The 18838-nt window shown below is 36.0% G+C and overlaps 1 protein-coding gene across 8 annotated transcripts in view; it reads right to left on the bottom strand.

The window, feature by feature from the left end:
• The window catches only part of CBLB (Cbl proto-oncogene B), a 129393-nt gene that overhangs the window by 9193 nt on the left and 101362 nt on the right, over positions 1 to 18838 (bottom strand). For 2 of the 8 annotated variants that reach the window (XM_086463588.1, XM_086463645.1), the window contains exons 11-16: positions 16044 to 16229; positions 13067 to 13432; positions 10425 to 10519; positions 4511 to 4648; positions 785 to 867; positions 554 to 685 (exon numbers count right to left, since the gene is read on the bottom strand). In XM_086463588.1, coding sequence (XP_086319714.1) covers positions 554 to 685; positions 785 to 867; positions 4511 to 4648; positions 10425 to 10519; positions 13067 to 13432; positions 16044 to 16229 — 1000 coding nt within the window. Of the gene's footprint in view, positions 1 to 553; positions 690 to 772; positions 868 to 4510; positions 4649 to 10424; positions 10520 to 13066; positions 13433 to 16043; positions 16230 to 18838 lie in introns of all 8 variants that reach the window. The other 6 variants (XM_009948182.2, XM_086463622.1, XM_086463612.1 and 3 more) reach the window with 4 other exon arrangements.

Raw genomic sequence — 18838 nt, 5'->3', positions numbered from 1 at the left:
TCACTGACTTTTGTGTAGGAGAACAGAACAGAAACCAGGGTTGGAAAAGATAGCTTTTGGTGACTGGAGGCAGCAGTGAGTTTTGAACTATCCCTTGATAGTGGAAAAAACCCAGAAATAAAATTGTTATTTAATTTAGCTTTCTTTGACTTAAATATCACCTCTTTGGCATTCTTCTTTGTATTTGATAAAAGAAATTGAATTATTTAAGCTACAATAGGAAAACTCCTCCATTCTTGCATTAAATTGCAATGCTCAAACTTCATATTAAGGGACAAAAAAATTATAATTTATTTTAGGGAAAATGGTTTTGCTTCCTTTACAGCTTGAATACAGATGTAGTGTACCTTTTCGTCTGTCTTGCGTGAGGGTTTATAGACAGATACCAAGTACAGACCATTGATGAAAATTTTGGTTTACAGCTGTAATATTTAGCCCATAGCTTGTTTGGTACTCTTAACATACTCAACATTGGCCGTTTTTCAATAAACATGGCATTTGGTTCATCTAGGCAATGATAACCATTAAATGTAATCAGCAAAAAGTCTGCAACCTAAAGGGGGCACCAGAAGATCATAATCGGAGGGTGTCCTTTTGAGCAAAGAGCTGTGTTTTGGGTTGTCTCTGGTAGGAGGTCGTGCAGGTGGCAAAGGTACTGGAACAGTAGGTGCATCACAGACATCTCCTGAATGACACAATCACAAGAAGTGAATGTTTTCTTGCTGTACCCCTAGAACAGCACAAAGTAAATTTTCTTGCTAAACAGTGAAAAATAAAAACATACCTAACTCTGGATGTTTTGATTTCTTCATCTCAGAAGTAGTACTTCCATTTGTTACTCCAGCACATTGACCATTCTCACACACCCTGAAGACAGACATTAAACAGGAAGCAGTCAACCAGTTATCCAAGTATTAATTCCCAGAATGACCAAGTACCTGAGCTGGCAGTTCATTATATGGAAATGAATGAAAGACGGTAAGCTGCACCAATTTTAAAATTTATGGGTTTTATATTGAGAGCAGATACTGGTTAATGGTCAATAAAACTGCTTTGAAGGATTATATTGCTTTCTTGATGAGCTACTGACATGGCTTACATAACCTACTCAAGGCTGCAATACAAGACAGAGGAAGAACTAACATTAAATATAGTCCTCGCTTCAGAAATCGGGTCATTAGTTTATTCACACAGTTAAGTCACAGGCTCATTCCTATTTCACCTTCCCAGCTGTTAAAATTTTCCATAGAAGGTATATGATAAAGAGAAATGTGGATTTTGGTAATTATCCACACTGAAGTACAGAGAAAAGTTATTAAACAAAATAAAACAACAACAAAACCCCAAACAGAACACCACAACACAACACTAGCAATAACAAAATTCAATGAATCTTAGCCAAACATTAAAAAAAAAAAAAAAAAAAAATGAACTAGCCAAAGCAGTTTTGCAGGCGCCTATTCATTTCTGTAATAGAAAGCGGAGTCTTGCTGATGCTTCTCCCACAGTTTACAGATTTTTTTTTTTTTTAAATGGAAGCTTATTACACCCTCAAAATTATACAACAGTATCAAATTAAATATGAAAATCATCTAAACCAAACAGTACAAAAAGTTGACTACAATCTTATCAGAAAAATATTGGTGATTATTTTTGTAAGATGATTCTGTTCAAATGCAGCAGGGAAAAACAGAACAAAAGCCTTTTCATAATATTAAATATTGTTTAAATGGATGTGAAAGAACTGGGAAATTACTCCTGTCATTGGAACTCTAGACTTTGCACATTCAGAAAGAGCCAGAGAGTTTCCCTGGAAAAAGGCCATCAAGCTGAACAATCCCATCTTAAAAATAAAAATCCCAACCCACCATGCGCTATTATTACTAAACATTGGCAAATCTGCTAGAGCTATACACAGCTAAAATTTCAGATCTTGGGTTTTTACCAATAGTATGAACATTAATAAACCTATCAGCTTTGGCCATATGGAAAGGAAGAATGAATAAAGGTCTGGAATCATTTAAAATACATAAACAGGAAAGAGGAAGTGAAATTGTGTTTGTGGTCCCAAGAGTTATAACTAGGAATAATGAAATAAATGTAAGAATAATTACAAGACTTAAAAAACCAAAGCAAAACAAAAAACCTAATAGTAAGAGCTATTTTGCTAGGAATTAATTTCCCCAGGGAAGTGGTAGAGGAAGTGTTGCTTCTATCTTTGAAATTAGATTGGTTCAATCTCTTAAATGCAATGGATGCCAACACTTCCTTTGACTCCTCAGCATATACACTAGATAACTAAGAATATTTTTTACTTTAATTTGAATCTATTCTGCATTTTCAACAATCTAACCAGCCACACACAGCAATATAACTTAACAGGGCACCACTTCAGAAGTATTCAGGTCATAATGAGCCCAGTTAATTGACCAGTTTATAAATCATGCTGAAATACCTGTTTACATAAACAGTAAACACTAGAAAGGGCAGCAAATAAGTACTAACAAGCAAGCCTTCTGTCCTTTTTCCTTTTGGAAAAAGCTTTATTGGGAAAAGATAGTGAATGTAATAATACATCACTCTTCTAATGGCAGCCTAGTTAGTCATGCTAAAATTCTTTCCCTCCATTTCTTATTGCTCAGCTTGTCCTATACTTGAGAGACGATCAGCTGGAACAAACCAGACAATTAACTGATCTGTCAAAAAACGAGACTGTGAATCATTTTTTGTATTATTCTTGAGATATTTTTAGCATTGTCATACCTAATGGTAAAAGAGCAAAAAGTCTTAGAGGTAATACAAATTTGGGGGTGGGATGGAAGAACTAAATTGTTCCTAAGTTAACAAACATCCAGAAGAAATTTTGTAGGCTCTTCAGTTCACTGAAAACTCTAAGTACTATCCAAGAACAGAGGAAGCAATACTTCGTAGAGAGATAAGAGAAGGTGACACTGGGGGACAGAACTGAAAGCTGCTAAAAATTTATGACAACTAAAAAAAATAGCTTTAAAAAAAAATCATTAACAGTCTTGCTAAACAATACTGAAAACTTAAGCTAAAAAGATACAGCATCAACCAGAACCAAGATTCTTTTTGAAAGCTTTATCTCAGCTTTCACATGTAAGCATTGAAAGAAAGGTTACATCCTGTGTAAGTCTCGTCATGCAAGCAACTCAGTCTCTATTAGACGACATTGCACAGCACAGAAAGACATTCCCATGCAGAAGCACAACACACTCAGATAAAAAGTGGCATAGGTAAAAAGGATTAGGACAGTAGAATTATTTTTTTTTCCTTCTCATTTTTTTGCTTGGCCAACATTGAGAGTTTTATTAGACATTGATTTTTAATTTTATTTTTTTTTTTAAGTCTCATGCAGTAGATAGGAATTTAAATACTCAAGATCATAAAGCTCATACAACTGTGTAATGTTCATGTCTATGCAGTGACACTTGGATCAGCATTTCTAATAAAGACAGAATTTTTAACCTGCATGCAAGCAGTGATCAAATATGACCTTTTTTCCACCTATTCTAAACTCTAAATTGGCCAATTTGGGGATGAGAGACATGTCAAGCTTTATTGATGGTGGGTCCTTGGCATCACATTCTGACAGAGAGGAGAAAAAATGGCAATATGTCACTGCAATTTTTTAATAGCATAAGAGTCTGAACTTTTTAGATCAATACTTGATTTTAATATCATGACCAGCAAAGAACTGGTCCTCCTTTTTCCCAAGACTTATTCTCTTAATTCCAGACATTCAGATTTTTTTATGAATCAAAGTCCAAGAAGTACACCGGGCATGACACAGCTTTCAGTTGCCATGTCCCTTGGCTCCAAATCTCCTTGCCATAATCCATTAATAATTCAGAACTGTGAACTATGGAGATATTTTAGAACACATTTAAAGCAAGAGAGATGCATTCCATCTGAATTTTAAAAAAGGTTCTCTTCCTGAGAAGCACAAAGAAAATATGCTGTGAAACAGGCTCAAAAAGCTAAAAAGACATAGTACACATAGGACAAGAAGAGAATAAAAGTATGTACATATAGCTGCCAATTCACATATTTTTCAGTACTGTGTTGCTTCTTAAAATTAATTATATAAAATGTGAAAGTTCAAGATTTTCAAAACTGACTTTGGGAATTTCAGTCACACAACTCTCCTTAAAATTAAATTTTGCAAGAGTTGTGGAGGTTGAATCTCCTGGTCAGTTCTGAAAACCTCAACCTAAGGGAAAAAAGCATCGACTGCAGAAATGGTATTCAAAAGCAAAAAATACCCAGTTCTGACATAACAGAGATAGAATAAAATGAACTTCACAGGTTTATGACTGTGGTGGTGGTCAAATGAAACAGAGGCATAAGTAAGCCAAGCTTGAAAAGATAAGACATTTTAGAAGCCAGGCAAGCTTAACCATCATTATAAATTTTGAACCCAGTTAAATTTTTGAAAAAGCAGAGTTTCTGTAAGTAAGTTCACTTCAAGGCTGCTAAGTGACCTTACCGAGGTTTTATAGTATGACCATGAGGTGGTTGTGAGCTCAGTATTACAGGATGTGAAGAAGGAACTTTGTATTCGTCATCATCATCTGTGTGATCCTTTGATTTATCAGACAGAGAATTTGCTGAAGCAACAGGGCACCTAAGGAGTTGAGAAAGAGATCAGTCTTGCTTTAATTGTTATGTAATTGACCTCAGCATAATACAGAAAACACTATTCTTTAGCTTAAGCATCCTTAATACATCTGCTACATATAAGCTAATGAAACCACCACATGGAACTAAAACTTGTAAAGTTACTAGCCTTTTTGTCACCAAGGTGGCACAGAGAAAAGGGTAGCCGACCTAAGAGTTAAACAGCTATTTTAAGCATGCACAACATAACAAGGAATTGAAAAGAATTAGAGTACTAAATAGGCACTGACAAGGCTTTACCTGTTTGCACGTATCAGAAGAACTAAATAAAAGTTAATTCAGGGCAAAGCAGGGCTCAGTGAGGCCACAGACACCCTTTCAGAGAAGTCTTGTTTCAGCCATAACATAATCAAACTCCCAGAATTCGCCTGTATTTTAAATTAGTTTTACTACAAACAATAATTGCCTTTAATTGTCCTCCCAGTGATTTATATCACTTGAAAGCAGTGAGAGCCCAGGAAAGAGCTGGACTTTACAATCTCCATTTACAGGTAACAAGCAGCACCTGACTCACACAGCACAATTCTTCACAAAGGAAAAACTTATGTCTTTCACTATTTACTGTAGATGATGCCACTTGAACTCAGAACATCCAGGTACTTTGTGAACAAAAATGAATAACTAACTACCATGAGCACTGGCCAGTCACTAAATTAATAAATAAACAAAAAAAAAGGGAGAAAGAAAAAGAAAGAAAGAAGCGGGCAGATGTACTGCTTTTGTTTGAATATATTCAACAAATAGCTCCCTAGCTACTTGTAACGTCTCAGACACTCCTTCCTTCTATCAGTAATATACTTCTGACTTCAGAAACAAGCTCATGAAAGATGGGAATCCAACATCTTTTGCAAAGACATATTAGCCAAAGACAGGGGAAAGATTTGTGGCACTGAAGTGCAAACTCTATATTGCAGTTTTCAGCAACCTTCAGTAGAGGGAGCAAAATTTCACACAGCAATGCAGTGTGAAATTGCTTTTTCCATCCTTAATTTCTTAGATGGACAAGAGGTTTGTGTCACTGCCATACGGCCATTTAAAGAACAAGAGGTAAAAATGTACAAGGACTAAGAGAACTGTGTAATATTCTTGGACAGACAGTCGAAAGGCTCACAAAGAATAATAATTCTCATTTCTCTGGACGTGCAATCATTCTTACATGGCAAATGAGCGTGTTCTGGAGATGTTTTTTAATACACACATACATATATCCACAAGCCTGTGATTTTTTAAAATAATCACAAATTGAATTGCTGGCTTCAGCAGATAGCAATGTTTGAAATACTAATAACTAGACCAGAAATGTCCAACACTGACCAAACCAGTCTGGTACTACTGTTTGAAGCCCACTTCTGGGGAAAAAAAAAACAAAAACAAAAACAAAAACCCCCTCTGCTGAGAAATTGTAACTAGTTTGGAGCCATTATTAAAGACAAAAGTTCCAAGTCTCCTGCTTCTGAATACTGTGTAGCCTTAGACAAGTCCTTCACACCAGTGAAGTCTCTCTTTCCCTACCTTTAAAGTAAGGAAAATATTTGCCATGTTGTAAATATTATGATGTGATTAATATTTGAAAGGTGCTGATCATTTGTAAAGCAGTAGAAACAATTAATACACTCTCCATTAGGGTCCTAAAATTGTCCTATACCTACATTATATTTTATTAATATTTCAGAATTCATATTTTAAAACTCCATATTGCTCTTCCAGTTTACTTCAGCTGTAATGCTATTTGACTCCAAACCTCTTTTGCATTGCTCTGCTAGGTGTCTATCCCACTTTTCTCCATGATTATTTAAACAATGTTCCACCATTTACTGGTAAACCGATTCACAGAACTTAGACACGATGAACTTGCAGTCCGTGTATTTCAGTCTGGATCAGGACTGTGCTTTTGAAATCAATCCCTTTCATCTCCCCACTTACCATGTTTTGATTTTCATTGGAGTGCACAAAATGGATACCTTTCAGATTAAACTAAAATATAGGATGCATTCCAAGTGTGCCCCTACTATGTTCTGATCACTAAAGACTGTTCAAATTCATAGGATAAGACTATAGCCAGTTGAACTTCTGCCCCATAACATGTACAGTATAAACATCAGGTTCTTACTACCAACTCTTCCATCCTATGCAGAGTACTACCTGTTAGTGCAGACAAAAGCAAGGCCTCAAGCAAACTCTGTTTCAACAAAGTAAGTGTTCAGTTCTATGGGCTACGTGATCAAGTCAAGACTTGTCAGCTGCTTGTGGCAACTGCCCTTGAGTGTGCTCTACCCTTAAAACCAAAGGTGTATATAAAGTAGTTCACTTTCCTTCATAGAGGAGGACACAGTTTCCTACTTGTCACAGGGACGGCCTGCAATGCAACGAGAATTACCACAGAGCAGCTGATGCATCCAAACTCAGTGGCTTATCAAGCTATGAGCTAAGAACACGTTGTGTCCTCCAGAGCATCATCTCTCAGATGTCTGGAACCTGCATGTCAGCAGTGCTCCTTCTAAACACTGCTGGAGAAGCGCCATGACAAAGGCTCATTTCAAGGGAGCCAGGACTTCCAAGCCACAGTTCCCTTTAATGGAACTACGATTTCACCTTCAAAGTTCGTTAGGAAAACAGAAGGGATAGCAAGAGGAGAAATACTTTTCAGTGCCACTTTTCCCTCAACTACCTCAAAGCAACTAGATATTCCCAACATATTTATAGACTACAAAAGGTACTTGGAATTGGATGTCTTGTTATGTACTCAGATGCTCTCTCACAGAAAATATCACTGTAGTATAAAGTACTTTTGAGACAAAGAGGCAAATTTTCTATTGATGCAGCAAAATGGGACCTACTCACAGGAATAAAACAAACACTATTTAACTCGAAAATTTCAAAGTTTTGGGGAAAAATGGTTCTGTATCTTTGACACAGGAGTTTTGTTTACTTTTTTCAAGAATAAAATAGCAATTTGATCAAAACTGCTAACAATAATCTGACATCATTACAGCAGTCAATAAAAGAATAACTGTTTTCACATGTAGGGTCAGCAACATAGTGGCAGAGTGGAAAATAAAAATCAGATGCTTGGTTAACAAGAGTGCAACATTTCATTATTGAAGTATGGTTAATAATAACAATCAATTTAGTAAAAGGAAAATAAATCAGCACTGTTTCCAGAAAAAAAGACACTAGTGCTTTTCTATTAACGTAACTTAGGAGGGGGGGGGGGGGGTGTCATATTTGTAATGTCAGTAAAAACTGTTCAAATCAGTAAAAACTGACCAAACAAATTAAGCAGGGACATGCTAGAAGTATGACGTTTCACCTACGGGTCATTTTGCTTCCTTATTATTTAGACCGAGACATTTCATACACGGTCAATGTATCCTTCAGTCAAACCTTTGAAATTGCAGACTTATGACAGTAATCAAAAAGAATAAAATGCCTTGGAGCTGTATGAAACAAACTAGCTCTCAAGCCACAACTCTGCAGAGATCGGAGAGTAGGAAAAAATGAGAAACTTGCACCAGATTGATTGCAGTAGCACAGCTGTGGAAAGTAAGAATTTTTTGGATCAAATACAGTTCAACATATTTATGAGGGCTTAGTGCAGTCAATTTAACAGGAGAAACAATACACTGTAAAAATATTCTCTCTGACATTTCCAATTAAATCATGCTAAATATTATTTAGGTTACATTTTGAAAGCAACTGTCACGGTTGGTGGAAATACTAAACTTTAACTTCCTATTTTTGAAGACTTTTTTCCCCCTTCCCAGTTTTTCCACCTACACATTGCCACACAATATTATAAATTATCGGCCTATTTTCTAGCAGTAACAAAAATTTAATTTGAAATAAAATTTAAAAAGATGTATTTAGAATTTCATGAAACAACATACAATGATCAATTTTTAATTTTAACAGCCATTCCATGTGACATTTTAGTAGTTGTTAATTAGATAATTTGAACTTCTTTCTCCTAGATTATATATAGATACTTTTTACATTTTAAAAATCAAAATTCAAAACATGATGTATTTTTTAAAACGTGTAAGTACAAAACCAAACCTGAAATAAAAGCTAATTTCTTCCTCAAAAGTCTATTTGGCTGGAATACATCAGTTTTCTACTCAGAAAACTTCAGTTAATGAAGGTATTTCTTTTGACCAAACTTAAGTCACACATTCTAGTTTCGGATTGGCTTGACACAGATTTTGTGCCTGTTCACATTGCTCCAATATCCTGTGGACTTTCTAATGAACACTGTACGGTGTACGTACACATTGTACTTTGATTCTAGGCTACATGTGCAAAAATCTGAGTAAAAAATGGGATTTTCATGAAGCAAAGTGTTTTGTTTTTTCACTGGCATGAAAAAAAAAAATCTCCTCTTCAGAGTTAAATTTTCTTTGGATTTAGTTTGTCTATCAGTTATTGCTTTCTCTTTCTGACTGAGAGAGCGTGGAACATCCCAGGGTTTGCACTGTATCACGGAAGGAGTAGTCAATCCAAGGAGATCAGTCTAAGGGGATTGATTACACAAGGTATCTAAACAGTATCTCCTGTGACATCGCATCTCAATCAGGTTACATCACAACATTCAATTACAGAAACCTGGATAATGTTCCATAATTTGCTTCTGAACTGAAAGTAAACATGGAGAACTTCAACTCAGCAATTGTTCCACCTGAAAACATGCGTCTGAATGAAAAAGTCAATGCTCCACTACACCTTTATTCTAATGCTCAGAAAAAGAAAAACCAGCATATTAATGAAATGCTGAAATATATCTGTGTCTTATGTTACTGCTAATTGAACAACAATGGAATGGGAGCTGAACATATGGCAAAATTACACACTAATGAGAAAATTCTCAGTATTAATACATACTGACGGCCCAACTGCTTCATTTAACAGCAAGAATCACAAGGACTACATTGGAAAGAAGCTGTAGGATAGCATCAAACATTGCGATATGCTCTGATTTCCTCACAAAATGCAAAAAAGTTGACAAACTAAATTATAGCACTTCCAAGCTTTCTAATTAAAATCCTGTATGATTCAGAGTCCAAAGGTACTTGCTATGCACAGTAACAACTTGGTACCAAATAAACAGTCATGTTACTGGGAGACTAAGAGCAGTCTGCAACTTGACATGACAAAATTTCCCAAACCATATTCTGACACTCAGGGCAGTTGACACCATTTAAAATGATATAAAATGGTTTTGTTTGTTTTTTAGCCACAACAAAGAAAAGACACTGGTGTGAACCCTGGACACAGCTCCACGTGCAGAAAGCCCAGAAAGCCTGATTAGAGTAGAGGCAGAACGCACATGAATTATGTCCTTTACCCTTAGCATTTTTCCTAGAGTCTCATCTCCTGCAATAAGTAGCTCTGATCACACTTCTCCTGTATTAGCAGAAGCAAAATCAGACAGTATCTGCTCCCACTGCCAAATGCCTGTGAGCATGATCTGCCACAATTTATTCTCCTTTCTTATAAAAATGTAGTATGTTCAATTAACACTAGAACTGCTCCCACTTAATCAATACAATTTACGTTTCCTTTGTAAAACCACACTAAAGTTCATGGAAAATGTATCACTAAGTTACACTACTTCATTTTATTTCCTTCTTTTTCCTGTTTTTTTTCTTTTAGCAACAAGAGAATCAGTGCTATTAGCTAACATTATTAACACATTACTTTATTACTTTTATAGATAATTAACTTACTTTATACTAGGGATGATGGAGGCAGCTGGAAGAGGGGGTGAAAGCCGTGGAGGGACATCGTATTCTTCATTTTTCAGATGACCATTTGAAAACACCTACAAATTTCACAAGTGTTACAATGGGTATCTCCTGTTTATCATCACAGCTATTCAGCAACTACAAAATAGACCTTGAGAAGACTATGGGTAAAGACTTTCCTAGGAGTTCACACTGCAGTGTTGTCGTCTGAAGCGACTCTTCCGCACCTGTTTTAGGTCACCCCCATTTGCGAGCTGTAGAACACATTAGCTTAAAACTGCTCCTAAAGAGGAAGTTCCACATCATGGTTACTAGGGGGCTACTCAGTTACAACTGAACTGCTTGGGGGAAAGTTAAAATTTCAGGATTGCAAACTGATGAAAGTGAGAGAGACGAAGTACAGTGGGAAAACAACAGGTACAGCATGCTAAACACGTTAATGTTTTTTAAAACTCTGTGATACGGTACCTGCCAGAATCCACCCCCTACCCACAGGATTGTCTTCCTGATTCTTGGCTTTTACCAACAGCAAAAAGATCATATTACAATTTATGTATTAATCAGGGAAGAAAATTAATTAAATGTTTCCCTTGTGAAACAATAATTCAGAGTTGTCAGTTGCTCCATTTAACCAAATGGCTTAGATCTATAACCTGAAGATGACAGTTCAAACAGCATTTGGCTGAAGATACACATGCGTAACTTCTCCAGACTACAATGGTAGTTCTACACTGAGTGGTTATTCTGTTTTCAGAAGTATTACTCCATCAGCTTCAATACTGTGCCAGACCACAACTAAAATGCTATATGAAGGTACAGTTGAAGATATAACCCAGTATGCTTTTAAAATCAGATTAAAAGCCATAGCATTTTAAACAACAGCCTAGTTCTAAGTAAAATTTTGGTGTTTTGCCTCAATGCTGGTAAAAGGACATTCCAATTATATATAAACATTATGGACTTCCTAAGTGCCTCTCATTACACATGTCAATGTTCTTTACCAATACTGATTTCAGTAACATACTTTCAAAACAACCAAAACATCCAAAAAAAAAAATTAAATGGAGATAGAAAGGTTAAATAGCTTGTGACCTTGGGAAAAGCAAATAGAGAGAAAAAGTTATGATTTCTAACTACCGTGACTTAACTACAAGTCCACCCTTCTTAAAACACAAGCTATGTAGTCTTGAAGCAAAAAAAAAAGAAAACCAGCTCTGAGTCAATACCCTTCTATGTTCTCTGAATAAATTACTGAGCTACCTTGAGAGAACTGACTAGAGCAGAACTACGATTTTTTTCTCAGGACATCACCACTTGATCTCTTTTCAAACCTAAGCATCCCCAACTGTACATAGTCTTGCAAGCTGTCTGAAACTGCCTAATGCCAGAACTACTCCCTCTACACTTCCCCCCCCCCAGATATCTTCAATTAACATATGGAAACAATCCTTCACTTTTTTTGGATACATACTATTCACTGCATTGAAGGACAGGAAAACTTACTTCTCCCGTGGGTGACAAGCAGATGCCCCCTAGCCAAACCAAGCTAGACAATCAGTGGAAAGGTTGCCAGTGACAACAACTCTGAATGCCTTCAGCACTAAAAATAGATTCTTGGACATAACATCGGACATTTATCCAAGAGAAGTCAAAAGCCACTATGGACAAATTACAACAATATACACCTCCTGCAGCTAGAGTTCTGATTTAAGTACAAAGGATGAAAAATTCAGCTGAAGGTATGTGTATTAGTGTAAACAAGTGACAAAGAAAAAGGGAGTGGCAATGCTAATTATCCTGAATAAGGTTTAGAGTACTGACGATAATACCAAATCAAACAATGCAATACTGCGGTTGTGCCACTGAGCACTTTCAAGGATGCTGCCCATGTAGCCAGTGGTAAAGATACAATAAATGATTCTACTTTTAGCTTTGCTTTGGATGTATGTGCTTTCTCTTTCTAGGGCCAAGGCAGGTTAGATATTTTCCATCAGAGTATACTGAACATCATAGCTAATGTAATGCTTTTTTGAAAAATAATGTTTTACTGATCAACACCACAACTGATCTTTAGAATGTTTAGCTTTTTATGTCAATGCACGCAATATATCTGACAATTTAAGTATATTTGTATATATCATCTGTACCTATTGCACACATTACGGATTGAAGAGGTTACCAAGTCCTCACCTCACCTATGACAGAGGTAACCGGAACATCTACTATTCAATGAGCAAATGCATACACAATTTTGGCATAAGACACTTCCAAAGTGGACCCAAGATGCTATATAACCATACTGCAGCATACAGTGACATATTATTGTCATGCACCAACTGTATGGTAGATTTGCTAAAAGAATATAGCAAATCTAGAATTTTCTCTCCAAGACATTTTTCGATAGTTTCATGTTAAAATTGTAACTTAGACCCTCATGTACTGTTGCCTTTCAAATTACAGTATTTAACAAATTATTTATTTATGACCACCTTATTACTATCAACAGGAAAGATTCAGAAACAGCAGATTAACACCGACCAACATAAACAGTATGTTAGCCAATGTAGGACAATGCTGCAGCAGGGTATCAAATTAGGAATAGACACATTCAGCTCATTTCATACCTTGGCACCTTCCACAGGCAGCTCATGACGCCTATGTTTCCTCATAAATCCCGGATCCGAACTTACGCGGTTATGCCTTCCATTTATGTTCGAAATTGCAGTCAGTCCTGGTTTGGGAGAAGCATCACTCCCTATTCGACATCCTACCAGCTGACCTGTCCCAAACACATCTCTGGGACACCAGCCTTCAAGGGGCATTGGCTGGTCTCTGGAAGGCACGCTTTCTGGATGATGCAGGTGTCTGCTTATCCTGTTGTCTGGTGGAATTGGAGGGGGTCTTTCCGGTGGGGGTGGTGGAGGATCACGCAAGGGAGGTGGTGGTGCTGGCAAAGGTTTGTCTTGTTTCCTCACCATACAAGGAGAAGACTAAACAACACAGGAAGTTAGAAGAAAAAGTTACATATAAGCATGCATATTTCTCTCATGATCAAGTATGGCTTTACCGTTTCTAACTGAGATATTTTCAAGGCATCCCAAGACTACTTGCCAGTAGGTTAAACGTTAGTCTTGTCTTTGCATTCTGGAGACAACCTTGCCTTTCTTCAGAAAGCATGCCCCCATTTCTGCTGTTGCATGAGTAACCCAAGAAGGGAGTTGAAGGGAGAAAAGACAACTGAGGCAGATTTATCTGACCAATCATTTTTTTCCAGAATCCTTTGCTTTGATCCTTTGAATCACCTATTTAGCTGCTGAAATGAATTCTGAGGAATGTTTGGGGAAAAAAAAAAAAAAAAAAGACTTCCTGATGCAGAAAAAAGCCCAAACAAAATAAAAATCCCATCCAAAAGGAAATGACTTTGTGACAGAGAATGAGCACAAAAAGGCAATGATTAGGAAGCAAGTGGAAGAAGAAAACAACTCCTTTGTTTTTAATCATATACTTAGGGATGACTCCACTCTTTACATGACATGCACTGTTGGAGTGCCCAATTTGTTTGAACTGCAGTTCAATTTTTCAGGATAACAAACTTAGTATGTAGTTATGTCTGCAATTAGCTCATCTGCAAACAATCTTTGCTAGAGTACTTCCTTTCTCAGAATTGAACTATATCACAAATGGTGAAATGTTTTCTAAAATTATGTGTACTAATACTAAAAAGCTGAAAACCAAGTTATCAGGAAAAAGAACAACTTACACAACTAGCTGTATAGTTTCTAAGAGCACAAATCTGACAAAATCAAAACATTTTCATTAGGAGTGAATTACTAACAGCATTTTACAAAATAACACTTGGGCCAGGTGTTTATGAAATATTTTTTCTTACCACCAGCTACCATGAGAAATACAGGGAAGATTATTTCCTTTGAATGTGTAATTTTTATGGACTCTGGTAAGCTACATATTATTGCCACTTGAAGAGATGGAGGTCACAAACGTTTTAAAGTAAGAATAATATTTGCTCTTACTTCACAGTTTAGCCCACCATTATTCTTCGAGCAGCACCTCAACATGTTAATTAAACTGAAAGTTATTCCATCTGCAGGTCTATGCATACAAATAGGACAGTATATTAAGTAAATGTGTGTTTAATTCAGCTGCTTTCTTAGAAAAATAGTTATTCTCACTATCAAGGCAGGAACTGAACCCAGATCAGGCTGGGTCCAAAGATTTTGTTATAGCTTATAGTTATAGTTTTGCATTGCAGAAAAAGAGAAGATTTTTTTGACTGAAGTAGTAGCCTTGGGCCTTGGCAAGACTAAATTGTCTTTTTGTGTTTTCTTTTAAATATGCATTTTTTGAAAGTATGAAATCATTTTTTGTTGTCCCCATCTTATTTCCCTTATTGCACAACTTAAATTTTATTTTTTTCTCAGGAAAAGTTTCAAGGAAAAAAACATGGCATTTTCAAAATAATGTCACCAAAAATCTTAAAGCACTATTAATGGAATTTCTGATTTTCTGGTTTTTAAGACATCCACTTGGTAAAAAATATGCTATTGTAAAATTAATTTTTAATGAATGTGCCATATGCTTACCATATATGATCAATGTGTTATAAATTCCCTTGTATAATAAAAAAAGTGATGAAAGAAGATTAAAGAAACTATCGAAACTTCTATTTTTTCCTTTAAATTATAAACTGCTAGAATCTTAAAAAGAGGTTGATTTTCAAGTTTGAGGTAAAAACCTCATGAAATAAATAGGGTATTTCGTATTGGATTATTATGAGCACACAGCTTTCAAGTCATGTTTTGAACTTGAATTTGAATTAATCATCTAAAAATGAAAAATTTAAATTTAATTCCCCCTCTCTATACAGCAATTACAACAAAAATTATCAACTCATAATAGAGAGCAACAAACACAGTATTCTTTCTCTTTCATGTTTATCCACTCAAAAAAAAAATCACTAAATCTTTAGTATCATTAGTTTCACAAAACACAGCATACAATTTATTAGCTATAGAGTCATTATTATTTCCCTTGAGTCCTAATACGTGCCATTTAAGGTTTTGAAAGCGGTGTATTTGTATGTATTTTTCTTGTAAGGATACTGTAGAAATTGAGCATAAATCATCATCAGAGCACAACATATAATTTTAATGAGATAATGACCTTTAAATTCATTTTCAGGAAATTTTCATTTCTATTTATTTTCATGAATCGGTGTTTAATACAGAACTGATCCATTACAGCAATGTCTCTAAGCACCATATAATCAGACAAAGAGAGGTCACACTTGAACAACACATGTAGCCGCAAACATCTATGTAAGGCACTATGCAAAGGGGCAGGCACTCATCAAAGTCAACTGAAGGAGATAAGAGACTTAATCAATATGGATCTAATCTAAAGTTTTTCTAAGCTACAAGGAATTAAAGTTCTTTTGGAGAGAGCAAAATCCTGAAAAAGAAAATACACACGGAAAATTTCAGAAGAGTCAATCTTCCAAGACAAACATGCAAGCTTACCTTGAAAACAAATACAATTTCTCAATATTCATATATAAAGCAATAACGGTTCAGTAAAACTTACCTTCGGTGATCCAGTTGGGCTGGCACAAGGTGATCGTGCCACTCCCTTCTGAATAAGATCCAGACGAGGAGGTACAGGTGGAAGACTAAGGTGTGGGATTTGCAGAGGGTCTGGAAGAGGTTTTCTTCTTTGTGCAAGAGGGGAAGATCCCGGCGATGTCACAGGTGAATTCTGCCTCTCATTGCACTTCAGGACAGAAACAAAAAAAAAAAAATTACTACTTACTTGATGATCAAGTACAGAACTTCCATTCCATGACCAAAACGTTTGATACTTGTCAGGTACTTACCTGACATTTATCATAATGGACACCCTGCTGCTCTTTTACTTAATAGACAGTATAGGTACTCATCTTACAGTTACTGGAAAAGAAGCCTGCAAGTCATTCTACCTCAAAACTAAATAAGATCCTTGTTACCTTATGATGAAAATAAAAGAATATATATTCCAGTAATTTGATTAAAAAACAAGCAACCTTGCCATACAAAAGAAAACAATCACAAACGTAGAGATTCTACTGTAGTAATGCTACTCTTTATAACATTTTTATTAATAAAGAGTACTCCATCTAAAATACTTTTAAAAGCTGGATGTCTACGATATTGTCTGTTAACTACAGCTGATTTTCAAATCATACTTCCATAGAAATTAGAATGTACGTGTCTTCTGAAAACTTGCGTATCAAAATTACCAGCAAGTCAGTAGGCAAAGTAGTTAATTCTTTCCTTATTTATTTGCTGATTTACAAAAATCATTTTAAGACAATTCAATTCATCATTTTAGCAAATATTGAACTAACCACACACACACACTCTTAACATCCCACCACCACTGACAAATTGTGAGGTTTTTTTTTTTTACTTGACTTGTCTTTTCAAATTCATGGGAACCAAGGATTTCAATCCTCAATACAGGCGGCACCCATTTTCGCAACCAGTTTCTGAAGCTCATCTGGCTCAGTTTTAACAAACACAGTTTAGTTGTTTGTATAAATTAGTTAGTGATTTCTGTGAACTCACTGTATTTGTTGCAGTGTACTGTAAGCAAACCTGGATGTTTATGTTGCTCTGTGCCTTCCCTGACAGCAGACATAAGTAGCTGGAAGACATTCACACCAAGCATCAGCCTCAGGCCACTTGTGCACCGAGGCATCCGAGTGTTCTTGCTGTAGAAGTTGCTTATAGAGGCCAGTAATCTGCCATCATCTTAGGGCAAGCATAAAAAACTGCTCACAAAAATGCACCCATCTTTAGGCTAATTCACTTTGATCAAATCTTTCCCCCTCTTTTGATAAGATTTTTTCTCATCAGCACTGTACACCCCATAGTGATGACAGGGATGAGACTAGGAAGCTCTTTAACAAGGTAAACAAGTAAACAGCATTATCTATCTTTATATATAGTGGCTATATCAAAAAAATCTGAAAACTTCATAAATTCAAAAGCAGATCCAGGCAAAAGATCTTGTGTACTGACTCCTTAATCAACGGTCTGTGTAATACAGCTTAGTTTAATATTCTGTTCTATACAATTGGGATTGCTACCAGATTTCCTTTAGAAACAGGAGCCACCACAGTATTGCTGGATAACATTACAAGAAAAAGTAAGAGGAAGGAGTGAGGAGATGTTGAAGGCTAGAAGGCTGAGGTGCAATTCCATTGCCAGAATGATTTTTTTGTTGATACTCAGGGTCTTACCACTTTGACTACATGTGTAAACTCAGTGTCACAACTACACATTCAAGAGACTGAGCAATTCAACATTTATGCTCTTCATGCCTACGAGCAGATTCCCAGTTTCTCTTTTCAATGAAGAAGCGGTCACAATGTTCATATTAAATGGCTTGAATTTAGTCCTTAAATTTTCTTTGTTTCCTTTAATGTCCCTGACCTTGACTGGAAGATCATGAATATAAACACATGAACAATTGAGGTGCTTCACCTCTCTGAACATTAAAGAAAGTTGAATAACTAAGCTAGATATGTATCTTGCAAGCATGCCTGAGCAACTGTAATTATAAAATGACTATAAACTGAATGTCTATACATTTTGCTTAACAGAAAGCATCTATCAGTTAAATAGCATAATAAGCATTGTACCATTGAATAGCATTAGTTTTCAAAGTTTAGTTATATGTCCATCAAGCATTCCTGAAAGCCAAGAGCCAGGTAATATAATATATTCAATGCTTTGGCTTCAGCAGACAGAAAATGTATTTATCTCCCAAATTACCTGAAATAGAACCAAATAAGGTCACGCCTCCAAAAAGATAAATGATCTAAAATAAATGAAAGCGTTGTAGTTAAGTCTCTACTTTTTATGGTGCTGCACAACATACTGTGTCTCAGTCAGTAGGGAATTGCACCAGAAGAGCTAAGAAACAGATCTATATGTAATAGGATTTGGAAACAAAGAAAAAGTAAAATAGGAAATACTGAAAACACAGTACTGGTCAGCAAATGTTCCTTTGGAATTTAAGTTCTAATTGCCATATCATCACGTTAATTAATGCAACTTCCTCAGAGAGTAACCTGACAGTCTCAAATATCACGCTGCATGTAGTTGTATGAACCCACAGCTAAGTGATAGCATTTTAAGAATATCCATCACTGTTTCTATATGGCAACCTTCTCTTACACAGTTCTGCTCTAAAGAATCACTAGGCAAAATGACACAGTCATCCCTGAGTGACCCTACTGGTCCCATCCACCATCCATGTCAGACCTTTTCTCCAATCATAACAACAGCCTAGCTCCAGCAGAGCCAGAAATCATGGAAATATTCACATTTATTCAG

This window comes from Leptosomus discolor, chromosome 1, assembly GCF_034619465.1.
Source record: "Leptosomus discolor isolate bLepDis1 chromosome 1, bLepDis1.hap2, whole genome shotgun sequence".
Classification (NCBI taxonomy): domain Eukaryota; kingdom Metazoa; phylum Chordata; class Aves; order Leptosomiformes; family Leptosomidae; genus Leptosomus; species Leptosomus discolor.
This window is presented reverse-complemented; position numbering and strand designations above follow the sequence as displayed.